The 12423-nt window shown below is 43.8% G+C and overlaps 1 protein-coding gene across 1 annotated transcript in view; it reads right to left on the reverse strand.

Moving 5' to 3' along the window:
- CREB3L4 (cAMP responsive element binding protein 3 like 4) overlaps window positions 1–12423 on the reverse strand; it is a 211797-nt gene that overhangs the window by 160327 nt on the left and 39047 nt on the right. Inside the window, exon 2 of the mRNA XM_069651524.1 lies at window positions 9950–10128. Within this exon, the coding sequence (XP_069507625.1) occupies window positions 9950–10128 (179 nt within the window). The remainder of the gene's footprint in view (window positions 1–9949; window positions 10129–12423) is intronic.

The raw sequence follows: 12423 nt of genomic DNA on the forward strand, positions 1-12423 counted from the left end.
CAGCACAGAGCTGGGGGTAAACACGCCGGTAAAATGCTGATTTTCGGTGCAATTACCCAATGGGGAATAACGTTTATCGCCCAACCCGTGATCCAGCGGTAATACCACCAGACGGGTGGGTGGTAAACCAAATAAAGTTGGGCGGTATCCCAGTCAGGATACTGCCCAACTCGTGATGAGGCCCACCGTCTTAATCTAGCAGTGATTGAAGCCCTGGAATGTCCCTCCAATAGTATGGAAAGTGTTATCTCCAAAGTCCTCGTTAATTTGGTTCTGGAGAATAAGAAGGGATGGAACTTGTCCACAGTTGGCAGTCTGTAAAAGAGAGGATTATCCGTGACCTTGATAAGTGCAAGACGGTTATGGACCTTCAAGTCTGGACTGAATCTTTTGATAATATAACTTCTCAGTTGGGAAGGATGAATAAAGAGTGCCAAACAGACTTTTCGACTGCTCAATAACTGTTAGCAGGGCAGAAGTAAGCTGCCAAACCGAGGAGGAACTACCCAATAGCTGTCTGTGGCTGTCGAATCAGCCGCAACTCAGACCATTTCACATGGCCTGGACGGCAGTGTAATCACCTCATGTGGTCTAACTCCCTCGGACTTAAAGTGGACGACAAACTGTTCAGAGCCATTAGCACCTAGAGGCCTAGAGAACAATTCTTCCTGCATCTCACGGAGTAAAGACATCTGTTTGAGAAAGGCTGCTATGCCTGAGATTGCTGATCCATATTTAAAAGGTTGGTTGCTGATACAAGGAATATGGTCATTGTGAATGTAAACAATGTAAAGGGTACTGAGCAGCGAGAGCATCATCGAATAGAGTGTTGGCGTGGTTATAGTCTAAAATTTGTGGGAGCTATATTGGAACCCAAGATCTGAGATTTTTGCAGTGGGTTCAAATTAAGGAATGGCCTTCAAAATACGGCCCTGATTGCATCGTCATCGGATGTGTCTTTAGTAATCTCCCTGCCTTTCTTAACTGTTATAAATCATTAGCAAAGTTGACTTCTACTACGAGTCTTAGAATTGTAATTGACTGATTCTCGTGTCTGATGTCTGTCTTGTTCTTTTGATGTATGATCTTTATGATTACTGTTTTGTTTGTGTGGTGTTTTGTTTATATGTGCGCCGTCAGCCTCCAGGTCTCTTGTTACGCGGTATTAATTAAAAAAAGTGACATATAGCTGACGTACATTGAGGTATAAAGCTTTTGTGCAATGGAAATGGATGAGAGTGAATGATCTGCAATCTGTTGGTTCTCCAGGTTTTCCTATTTTATTGAGCTGATGATAAAGTAGAATTTGCCATATTCTTTGAGTCTGTCCAGTTATTTGGGTCTAAGATCGTTTATTGATAATTCCATCTGCAATCTGGAATGTTCCAGGTGCTACTGCACACTAGTGTCAGCTCACCCCAACCAGCAGCTGAACAATGGAGAACCACTGTGCAATATGAAAAAGATGACCAGCATGTATGCCCAAGACTGCCATTTGCTCCCCATGTCTACTGCACTCGCCTGCAACAGAGCTGTGGAGCTGTCGGGTAGTCAAGGAGGGTCGCCTTTATTACAAGGGATTCATGTTGCGCACACCATATTGATGACGGGGGGATGGCAGCAAACTGGGTTAGTGTTGCAAATCCATATGAACTGAATGGAGTTCATTATATGTTGCTTTTAGTATTACAAGTATTTAGAAGGTATACATATTAGATTTTCACGCACATAGAAAGATACAATATTAAAACTGCAAATGCCACACAAACACAAATCCATACAATGGGGTGCTTTTCTCCATGGTTAGTAGTTGCACATGCATTCTAAATAGCAGGGACATTCTTGACAGAAAAGAGAATTAGTTACCTAGTAATAAGGTCGGGGGAACAGGGCAAGGTTCAGAGTCCTTGCAAGGGAACAGATGTTATCTTGCCCTTTGTGTTAAAATCTTTAAAGGGGATTAGTCATTTGTTTGGTGGTAATAAACATAAGGCCAAAGGCCGGGGTCCGATGGTTAACTGTTTTTCCAGGTCATCAGAGGTTGTATGTGGCCATATAAATAGAAGGTGTTTAAGACGCCAGGAGTCTGTGGAATGGAGATCGCATTCTATAGTTCAAAGCAAATACTGGCATGCAGACATTCCTCTATTTACCAAAATACGTCAGCAGGACCATGTGCAATCATGCTTAAAGTTAAAGGCAATAGTCCAGTTTTTGAATTATGTTTCAATACTAATGTTTAATTATGCACCAACATCATGACCTACTACGTACAAATCCCAAAAAGAGGTGTGTTTTGAATATGAGCTGAAGATAATAATGAAGATAAGCCTGGCCAATGAAAATGGAAGAATTGGGAAAAGATGGGATTTCTTACAAGAGGTTTCATCCAATCACACCTGATGGTGGATGGTAATAAAAGTATCTGGGGGTGTTTTAAATTGTTGTAAAAGGTATATAAAGTGCCAACTGATGTTGTATTGTTGAGGCTTGGGTAAGTTTGCCCCTGCAACACCATCTAACCGAACCTGTGAGCTTTTGTACAATAAACTTGCTTTATATACAACTGTGTACTCACTTCCTAAAAGTTGGGCCTGTTTATGGTTAAGGTGATTAAAGGCCTATCCCCACAGAGCAGCACTGTGAAATGGACTTTCAGCATGTAAACCAAACTCACTGCTTCCAGATAATGGAACTGCAGAGTGGCTCTTCATCAAACAAAAAAAGTCACATTAAGGATTTGGATGCTCACACAGACTGCAACTCTGATTGTAGCGGGCCACCATTGACGACTTGCCGCAGACCAGCATGAGAGACTGGGGCAGAGCTTAGAGCCCCTTATATGTACTTTCATGTTCGTAACACCTCTCGGGCGGGGATGGCAAGAAGAGATTGGCCCCGGGAACCAGAACGTAAGAACCAATGGAGACAAGATGGCGAGAATATAAGGGGCAAAAGGAAACAGGAAGGTGTGGGTTGTCCAGGTGAGGTCTGAGGTGGTGGAGGCGGCAGACCAAGATACCAGAAGGAGGAAGGACAATGGAAAGGAGCTTGGAGGCAGTTTATAGCAAAGGTGAGGTATTGGCTGGTGAGAGAAAGGGATACTTTGTTGTGAGAGTGATTGTAAGGGTGTGAGTGAAAGTGGTAGAAGAGTAGTGTGGTAGGTCAGAAGAAGGACATGGACTGGTGTCAGTCATTTCACTGGAATTTTTATTAAAGAATATGAATAAAGCCTATCTTTCCCTATTCTACAAGGCGTCCCTACCTAACTAAACTAGTTAAGGTGCCCGTCAGTCGTCAGTGAACATCTATAAAAAGAAACCGTCCACCTTCTGACTCTAACCTATCTGACCCTACCACTGTTTTAACACCTCAAAGTGAGGAGAATGTCTCTATTATCCTGAGGTTTGTTGTCTTATCTCTCGGCCACTTTTCAATAGATGATCTTTAGACAGTCTCTAGCTGCCACTTTTAACAGTTTATTCAGTTCATTTATTAGTGTCTTGTACTTTTGTTTCTTCTATTTCTTTCCTCTATAAGGAATAATCCTTTTCTCATCCTCTGGTAAACGTATCTAAAAAGTATCTTTTCCGTCTGGACTATTGTTTAGGTTCATGAATAGTTCATAGTCTTTGATTCCCTTTGTTCTGTGTCTCGACATATATCTACACTGTCAAGCTTGGTCTCAGATTTCTCTTTTATAAATTGACATTCTATTCGACTTAGGCCTTCTTGGCATGAGTTGCTACGAATTGGGTCACTCTCAGAATATTTCTCATTCACCTTTCTTTGTACTGACTTCACAATATTTCACTCTGGGCTGAGACGAGTATGAGCATTCCAATAATTATTCTCATTCACTCTCCTTACTGGTATTAATATATTATTATTATTTTTTTTTGTTTTATTGTATATGGTTACAAGAAATATAACCTTTCACAAATATCAAAACAAATACATAGATTAAACGAGAAAAATATTAGAGTTAAAACAAACAACACATTTCGCATCCAAGCCAGTTAAACCCATATTTAAACAATATTTAAAATGCGAGAGGAAAAAGAAAGAAAGAAGAAGAAGACGGAAGACGGAGAAGAATATTATATATATATTATCTTTCTCTTGACTGAGACGAGTATGGGCATTCCAATAATGCTTATCATTCACTCTCTTTATGTATTCTCTCTCTTGGCTGGGAAGTGTATGAGCATTCCAATAATGATTCTCATTCCATCTCGTTTGTTTCTCTTGACTATGACGAGTATGAGCATTCTAATATGATTCTAATTTGATCTCTTTAATTTTGTTTTCTCTTCACTGTAATGAGTACGAGTTTTCAAATAATGGTTCTCATTCACTCCCTTGGATCTCCCGTTATCCCTATTACCTTCTGTTCTTATTTTTAATGTCACCAGGATTTAACGTTCGTTGAGGATAGGCTTCCTTTCCTTCTAATCTGGCCTCTCGTGTCTTTTCACTAGCTTCTCCTCCCTTGGTTCATCTTGGATGGCTATCTGGTAACTCGTGTACCGGCTTTTCTCGAGTCTGCCTTGGCAGAATGGTTTTGGCGTTGTTGCAGGGACCCTTGGCCCTCCACAAACCTCCCGTGGTCACGCCACCAGTCTCAGGTTCCTGCTCTTTCTCGGCTTCGGGAGGCCTTGAATCCAGCTACACTTCCCCCGACTTCCTTGCTACCTACTGCGGCACACCGGTCACCTCTCGGTCTCACAAGACTGCAGGACACTGCACATCTCATCTCTGCTTCTCTCTGAAGTCAGTGTCTGTGCCCATTTAAAACTTGCAGGCTCTTCCGTCACTTTCTCATACTCCTCCCCTTTTTGGAGTGACGTATCCATGGGGTTTCCGCTGCATATGTCTTTGGTTCTTTTTCTCTTTCTCTTGTAGGTTTCTCCTCCAAAAGTCCTCTTCTTTGTCCCAGTGGAATGGGAACTATGAAGGAGGTTTTCTATTTCATGTTGGCAATAACACATATTGGGCCTCATTACAAGGTTGGAGGGTATCACTACATATTATCCCCACAAAAAATATTGCTGTATATATGGTCGTCTGGAACGGCCATAGGCGATATTTCTGGGGGGGGGGATAATTTTGGGGGTTTTGGGAGCAGGGGTTGAAAAATAATGCGGGGGTTGCGGGGCTGTCTCCCGCAGGTTCCATGCCTTAATATTACCGCATAGGGCTCAATGGGAATGGGGATGCCTGTAGCACCGGCACTGTTCATAACAGTGCCTGTGCTACACAACTCGGCAACTCAGCAAGCTTACCGATACCGTTGTATCCGGACCGGCAAGCTCGTAATGAGGCCCATTGGCTTTCTCTTCACAGATATTGTCCTTTAGAAAGGTTAAAATATGTTGTTTTGGAAGGAGTCATTTTCCCCAAAGGGAGAGTCTCTCTAGGGAGGTCCCACTAGGGAGGGTATTGCAGAGTGGGCTCACCTCCCTAGCATCACAGGGCACCCACACCTTAGGAAGAAGGGAAAAGTTACTGCGTTTTGTCACAGGGCAGTGAGTGAAAGGTGACTACGAGAGGAGTGAAAGCGAGTGATTGAGAAGAAGATGAGTTGGAGCAGTAGTGGTGTGGAGGTGGGAGTAGTAATAGGAGGAGTAGTGGAGTGGAAGTGGGAGTAGTAGGAGATGGAGTGGAATGGTGTGGAGGTTGGATTAGTAGGAGGTATAGTAGTAGTGGTGAGGTGGGATCAGTAGTAGTATAGGTGAGGAGAGAGTAGGCAGTAAGATCGAAGGGTGGGGGTAGATCATAGCAAAAGGAACATTAGAGAGAGAGGGAGGTATCATCAGCATGACAGACAATAGATGAGAGGGAGAGTGGGAGAAGAGAGGTAGGAAAGTCGGAGAGGAGCAAAGACGGCAGAGAGAGAGAGAGAGAGAGAGAGAGAGAGAGAGAGAGAGAGAGAGAGAGAGAGAGAGAGAGAGAGAGGAATAGTAGGGAAAGAAGTCGAAGGGCGTGGAAGATCAGGTAAGTGCCTAGGGTGAGTGGAGGGCACGGTTCCAACCGGGGCACCAGATAGGTGTCACCTAGATTGTTCCCAGAGGAAGTCTAAATAGACACAGTGTCTGCCTTTAGTCCATAACCTATAGGTGGATAGCTTTTAGATAGGAGGGGTCAGAAATCACTAGCAGCAGTCTGGCAATGAGGAAAGTCTGGGCTAGCATGCGCTTGCCCTTCCCTAGGATAGAGGGGTAGGAAGGGCCAAAAGGCCTGGTGGAAATCAAAATAATAATCCTTGAACCTCATCTGGGACTTGCAGTGTTCTTGAGGCCATCTGTGACAACATGCGGTCACAACTAGTCATCTAAATAAACTATTATTTGACTAACTAAACTAACATCTGCAAGTCACATCTGAAGCATATTAACCTGTAATCCCCAGGAATGAGAGCATTTCCCTACAGACTGTCACATGTGACCCTACCATACCTTTTCTATTGTCTTTTCATTTAACACTCAGCTTTCATCCAATCCACAGTCCCGTCAGCTAGACCCTTTATAGCAATCCTTAATTCATTCTATATGTACCCATCACAGGGCCCACCTCCTTGTGCCATTTTTATCTATCACTTTTAATTTGCACCTTACCCTATCTTTTAGGACGTGTCCTCATCTCAGGACAAGGTACATAGAGAGTATCCAGACTGTGTACCTCTCCTTCAGCATGTCCCTTAGTACTATATCCACCCAAAGTTCCGTGTCTTTGTACGTTTACATCAGCATACATCAGCATCCATCCTAGTTCTGTTTCCTGGCACCCATTCTGTAGCGAGTCTGTCTCAATGTGCCGGTTCTCTGGCCCTAACCTTTGGTACTGTTCACTGACTAGGAACTGTGCACTTGTCGCTGGTCTAGTCTCATACCTGTACTGCTCCTTGTGACCCTATTACCATCTTAGTGTGCTCTGCTGGGGCAGCCCCTGCTCTCTGGGGCCTGCACCAATGCGACTTTCTATAGGGCGTTGCAGAAATGTTTACTATCTCCTGAGTCCACTCGCGTTCATTCCAAGGCACAGTTTTAGTCTCCATCAATTTAATTGGTTGATAGTCTTTTTCAGGCACCACATGTTAACATATTTCAATTTCTTCCTGTTCCTCTACTCCTCCTCCCCACTCTTTGTTTTTTATCAACCCTGCTTATCTTTTCTTTCCTTCTGTTTGCACTGTCCTCTCTCCTTCAGCTTCTATTGTACTCCTGAATGCTCGCTTCTTGTGCAATAAAACCTCTTCCACCGTAGACGGTTTTCACTTCTGCAATCTATAATTTTCTGACTGAGGGAGATTTGGATCTCCTCTTTCAACATTTTTACTCCTTATGTCTTTAGTACAGCCCATACTATTTTCCTCACTCCCTGCAGTCGTCAGGTAATGTAGGTGAACAGCTATTCTGTACCACTCTTTGTGGAATTCTCTCTCTCCTCCGCTTCCCACCTGCATAGTCTTCTTTTGAGTATCATGTAATTTCTTTCTCTAAACCCCATCATCTGTCCTGTTATAATCTATCATCCCCCTGGTCCACTGTCGTCCTTCTGTGATGATCCTGATTCTTAGTTGACTTAACTTTCTCTTTACTGTGCATTTTTTTTCTTGCGCTATTAACTCTTCCTGCCCTTCACACCCAATTACCGACTCCTTCCACCTGACTCAGTTGTGCTCTCTCCTGCTCGCATTTCTGGCTCCTTTCTCGATTTGATCTTTTCAAACTTTTTCTCCTGTTTCTCATAGATCCACCTTTCCTTTTCTGTTAGCTGACCATGTCTATCTGTTGTTTTCTTGCACACTTCCTGCTACTCCTCCTCCTGTTTTCTCCTCTCCATTCCTCCTATTTTCTGTCATGTGATTAACACTGTTCTGGCATTTGCTGCTAATATCCACCACTCTTTCCCCTCTCATGATGATTTGTCCCTCCTGCACCCTGATTCCTCTTCTACTCTCTTGTACTCCAATTTGGCATCTGCATTCAATGCTTGTCGCCTCTTTTGCCTTTCAATCCTTTGTGCAAACATCCCCAACATTGGCTAACTCCTTTTCTTCAAGCTTCACGTTATCCCCATCACAACGTCAAATGCCATTTTCTGAAATCTTGCTCCCAGCTTACCTTGTTGCTCTTTCCTTTTTTCGTTCTTCTTAAGATCTTAATTTATTTCATACTACAAAAAACAGTACTATCAATCTCACCACTTCTCTTTCACCTGTTGCTTATTTTCTGAACTAAATAATCTGCTGGCCCCATCTTTCCCCTGATCCTACTCTGAATTCAGACTTCTCTGCCTCTGATTTTGCTACTTACTTTACTTCTGAAATCGAACATTTACGTTCTCCTTTTCCCTTTGTCTCTTTTCCGCTCCCTTCTAGATACGCATCTTCCTCTCCTCATTTTTCTTGCTTTGCTTCTGTCGATGAGGCTTCACCCAAACTCTTGTTCCAAGCAAATCCTTCTGCTGCCCCTCTTGGTCCCCTGACCTCTACTTCCATACGTAAGAAAAATAAGAGGGTCCATTCCTCTCACCTCCCTCTTTATCTTGATCATAATTATCTTCTCTGCACACTTCAATCTCGTGTCCGTCCTGTTCACTCAATTGAAACGGATCGTATTTCTTTCACTTGTGTTCTTACTTCTTCTTATAATCCTAAGCAATCTTTGCTTCTTTGTCCTTTGGACTTTTCAGCAGCATTTTATATGGTGGCCCATTTTACCCACTGTCCCTGTCATTTTTCTCTTGGTATTGTTGGAACTGCTCTTTTTTTTGGTCTTACTCTTATCTCTGATCATTCCTATTATGTGTCTTGGGCCATTGGTTATACTTCCCCTCTTTAATTATTAGGGTATTTATTGAGCGCGGACCTAGCTTCGAGAAGCAACGGAGCACGTCTTTTGCCGTTGCCCAAGGCTCCGTCCTTGGACCGCCACTATTTACTTTTGATAACTATTCCCCCTCTTCTATAATTCGTTAATGTGGTCTGGATTGTCACTTGTATGCTGCAAATGCCCAAATCTGCATCCCTTTCTCTTCTTTCAATATTCAACTGCATACCTCTCTCTCTGACTACCTGTCTGCTAGCCAGTCCTGGATGCTGGCTCATTCTCTCCATCTTAACTCATCCAAGACTGAGCTAGTCGTCTTACCTGCCCTCCTGCCCAGGGCTGTCCTTCTCCTTCTATGTTTTTCGCTTGACTCCCTCTTTCATTTTTTTTCTACTCGTAACCTAGGTGTCACCTTTGACCCCCTCCCTCTTTTTCTTCTCACATCTCCTCTCTTGCTGTCATTTTCAACATTAAAATATTGGCAAGCTTTATCCTTTTCTCTTTCTGGGCTTCTAAGACTCTTATTCTAACTCTAATATTTTCCAGGCTCGACTACCGCTCCTCACTTCTCCTTGTTTTTTTACCTCTGAATTCTATTTTAACGCTATTTGTCTCCTCAATCTTCTATCTCACTTTCTCTAGCTTCTCTTGACAGACTCTCGTTTTATATCCATATTTAGTTTTGCTTTCTCTGTATTGTTTTCAAACGTATCCATGGTATGGCTCCCACTTACCTGTCTTCCCTTATCTTCGTTTTTTCTCCTCCCTGGACTCTATACTACTCTTCACTCTTTTTACTGATCATTTCCCTCCCAGTGTAAAGCACCATTTCCACTACTTCTGTGCCCTAGCTCCTAAATTGTAGAATTCCCTTCTTTTGCTTTCCTCTTTAGTATGCTCCCAATCTTGCCTCTTTTTAAACTCCCTCAAATCTCATCTCTCCATATCTAATCTTAAAATGTTTACCTTATTTTAATTTTGTACCTGCTCTTGTATTGTTGTTCTGCTTTTTCTCTTTGTGCGTGGTCAATAGACCTTGTTGTGTACACGTCCCCTACCTGGACTTTACCTGTGAATGATCGGTCCTCTTGAACCGGTGCTTGCTTCTTGCTTACCCGATTTTCATGGATTGCCCATTCTTCAAACAGCTTCTCTGCAGCGGCCCTGAACACTTGCTCGGAGAGTGGGAAGGTACCGCTCTCTGTTCCTGGGAAGGCAGTGCTTGAGAAAAGCTCATCGTGCTGACCAAAGAGGACACCCAAAAGCTCGTCATTTTCGGAGTCCATCTTAGTACCTGGGTGGGAAAAAAACATAAACAAGTTGGAAATGGGTGTGCTATGCGTTTGCCAGAAATACTGCTGGATTCTCACTAGCTGACAGCTTGAGGGGCACATGGGGTGTTCTGGGCAGATATTAAACGCTTGATGCTTCCCCTGCGAAGTGGGCATTCCCAAATGTGCTTGCAGGTGTGAAATTGCAGCTCTTTGCAGAGATTTCTTTAATTATGCCAGGGAGGAAGGAAAACTATCATGTTAAATGTACACACTCTACCAAGGACTATCTATGAATGAACACAATTTACTAAGGATCCAACTATGAATGAACACACTCTACCGAGTGCTACTATATTTCTATAGGCATAAAACGCCATGTCTGGTGGGTGCGTGGTAATCTCTGAAGTGGTAGTCTGCCAGCTCAGTAAATATGTGGCCTCTCCGGTGCAGTGAGCATTTATCTATATGACCAGTGACTCTTTGGTTAGGATTTTTACCGATTATTTTCATGGCAAGGTGAGGCAAAGCCCCTTCAAAAGGCTGACCACGTAAAGTATGACTTGTCTCCTATGGGCGACAATGCCCTCTAGTGTCTTGTGGAAGGCAGAGGATTTTAGGCTCCATACCCAATTAAGTCTTGGTCTACCTATAATGACCACAAGCAGGTAGCACTTCATTTAAGTCTCGGCGCCCATTCAACCCTTGGCCTCTCAGCAATGATCACAAACAGGTAAAGGTAGGCATTGCTGCAAATGAAGTAGCATCATCATCACAGCTCGTTTTATAAAGGGGAATTTGTTCTCTGAAATGCTTCTGGGAGATTGCAGTAAAAAACGAATCTGTGAAGAGCAGGAATTATAATTTGTACTGGCACCAATGTCAGCGCCCCACTGGATTACCCCTCCCAAATTCCATTGAAAGTGCCTCATTACAAGTATGGCAGTGTGGTAAAAGGCGGAGGTAGCTTGGCTGTGATTCCATTACCGCTTCATTACCGTACCGACCTACTACAGGTGTGGTGGTGCAAGAAGCTGGAGGGCAATCCGCCACCTTACTGCTATGCAAAATCGGCAGAATTACCGCCAGCGGTAATTCAGCACAAGTACCCATTGATTCCTATGGACTCAAAAAATGGGAATTTACACCACACAACCACTATTTCTATTCCTGCGTTAAATCCACAGGACCAAATGGTGGTGCCCTTCATTCCATTTGGTGGTATTTTGGCAGATTTACTGCCGGCCGAAATACTACCAAACTTGTAATGAGGCCCAAAAAGTGGTAAAAGTGTGAGAGGCCCTCTACCGAGATAAACCAATGCCAAATGCACAGTGTATTTAATGGTGCAAACTCAGAAAGGTCCACCGCCAAGATTAAACTCCCTGTGACGTAACAGAGGAAAATAGCCATGTGTACATCAACATGTCCCCAGCCACAATGCACCAAATGCCAGGCAAGTCTCCTCTGAACAATACCACAAGCATCTGCCTTGCATGGTATCACCAGTGGTGTGTGGCTGTCGTGGGTTGTCTGTATGTACAGGGTGCAAGGGGTCCATGTCTGGATTACCCCCACCAATTTAGTGCTAAACCCCAAGCACTTGAAAATGTGCAGGAATGTGGCAACCCTCCCCTACTCAGAAACAACAAGGACAAATGCCCTGTTATATGGGATGGTGCCCACACAAGAGGGTCTAGGATCATGCAAAGCCATTTTTATACCCTTGTATTCCACGGTCTTCCAGCAAATGCCATCTCTCTTGGTATTGCTAAGCGGTTCCCCACCTCCATCCTTACATTGGCTGCCTGTCGCAGGCAGAAATATCGGTAAAGCCTTATGTTTTATTTATAAGTGTCTTAGTGACGCAGCCCCGTCTACGTATCGGAGATACCGCTCTCCCTGCTCCAGTGACTGGGCCTCCCCGAGGTACCGCGCGTCCTCTGCTCCAGTCCCCGGGTCACAGGAATAAGCTTCCGCCTGACTTGCTGCCGCTTGAACCCCATCTCCGCAGTACAGCTCTCTAAGATCTCTTCCGCTATTTCTCGGCCCCAGCTGCTCTTTCCTGGACTGTGACGATCAGCGTAAGTGAAGGTTTACTATGCGCTATCTATATAAGTGGTCGCCATCTTGCAATGCATCCACTAAGCTCTACTTGCCTTGGGCAGATACGGCAGCTGAGGTACAGGGAGTAAAGTGATTTGCCCAAGCTCACACGACGTGGTGAAGTGGCTGAACTATGATTCCAATGTTGTTCACCCAAGTCTATATGGAGCATTGTTTTTTTAGAGCACACTTTCTTCCTGCTGGCCTCGAAA

The sequence above is a fragment of the Ambystoma mexicanum genome, chromosome 1p (assembly GCF_040938575.1).
Source record: "Ambystoma mexicanum isolate Mex_15411 chromosome 1p, UKY_AmexF1_1, whole genome shotgun sequence".
NCBI lineage: Eukaryota > Metazoa > Chordata > Amphibia > Caudata > Ambystomatidae > Ambystoma > Ambystoma mexicanum.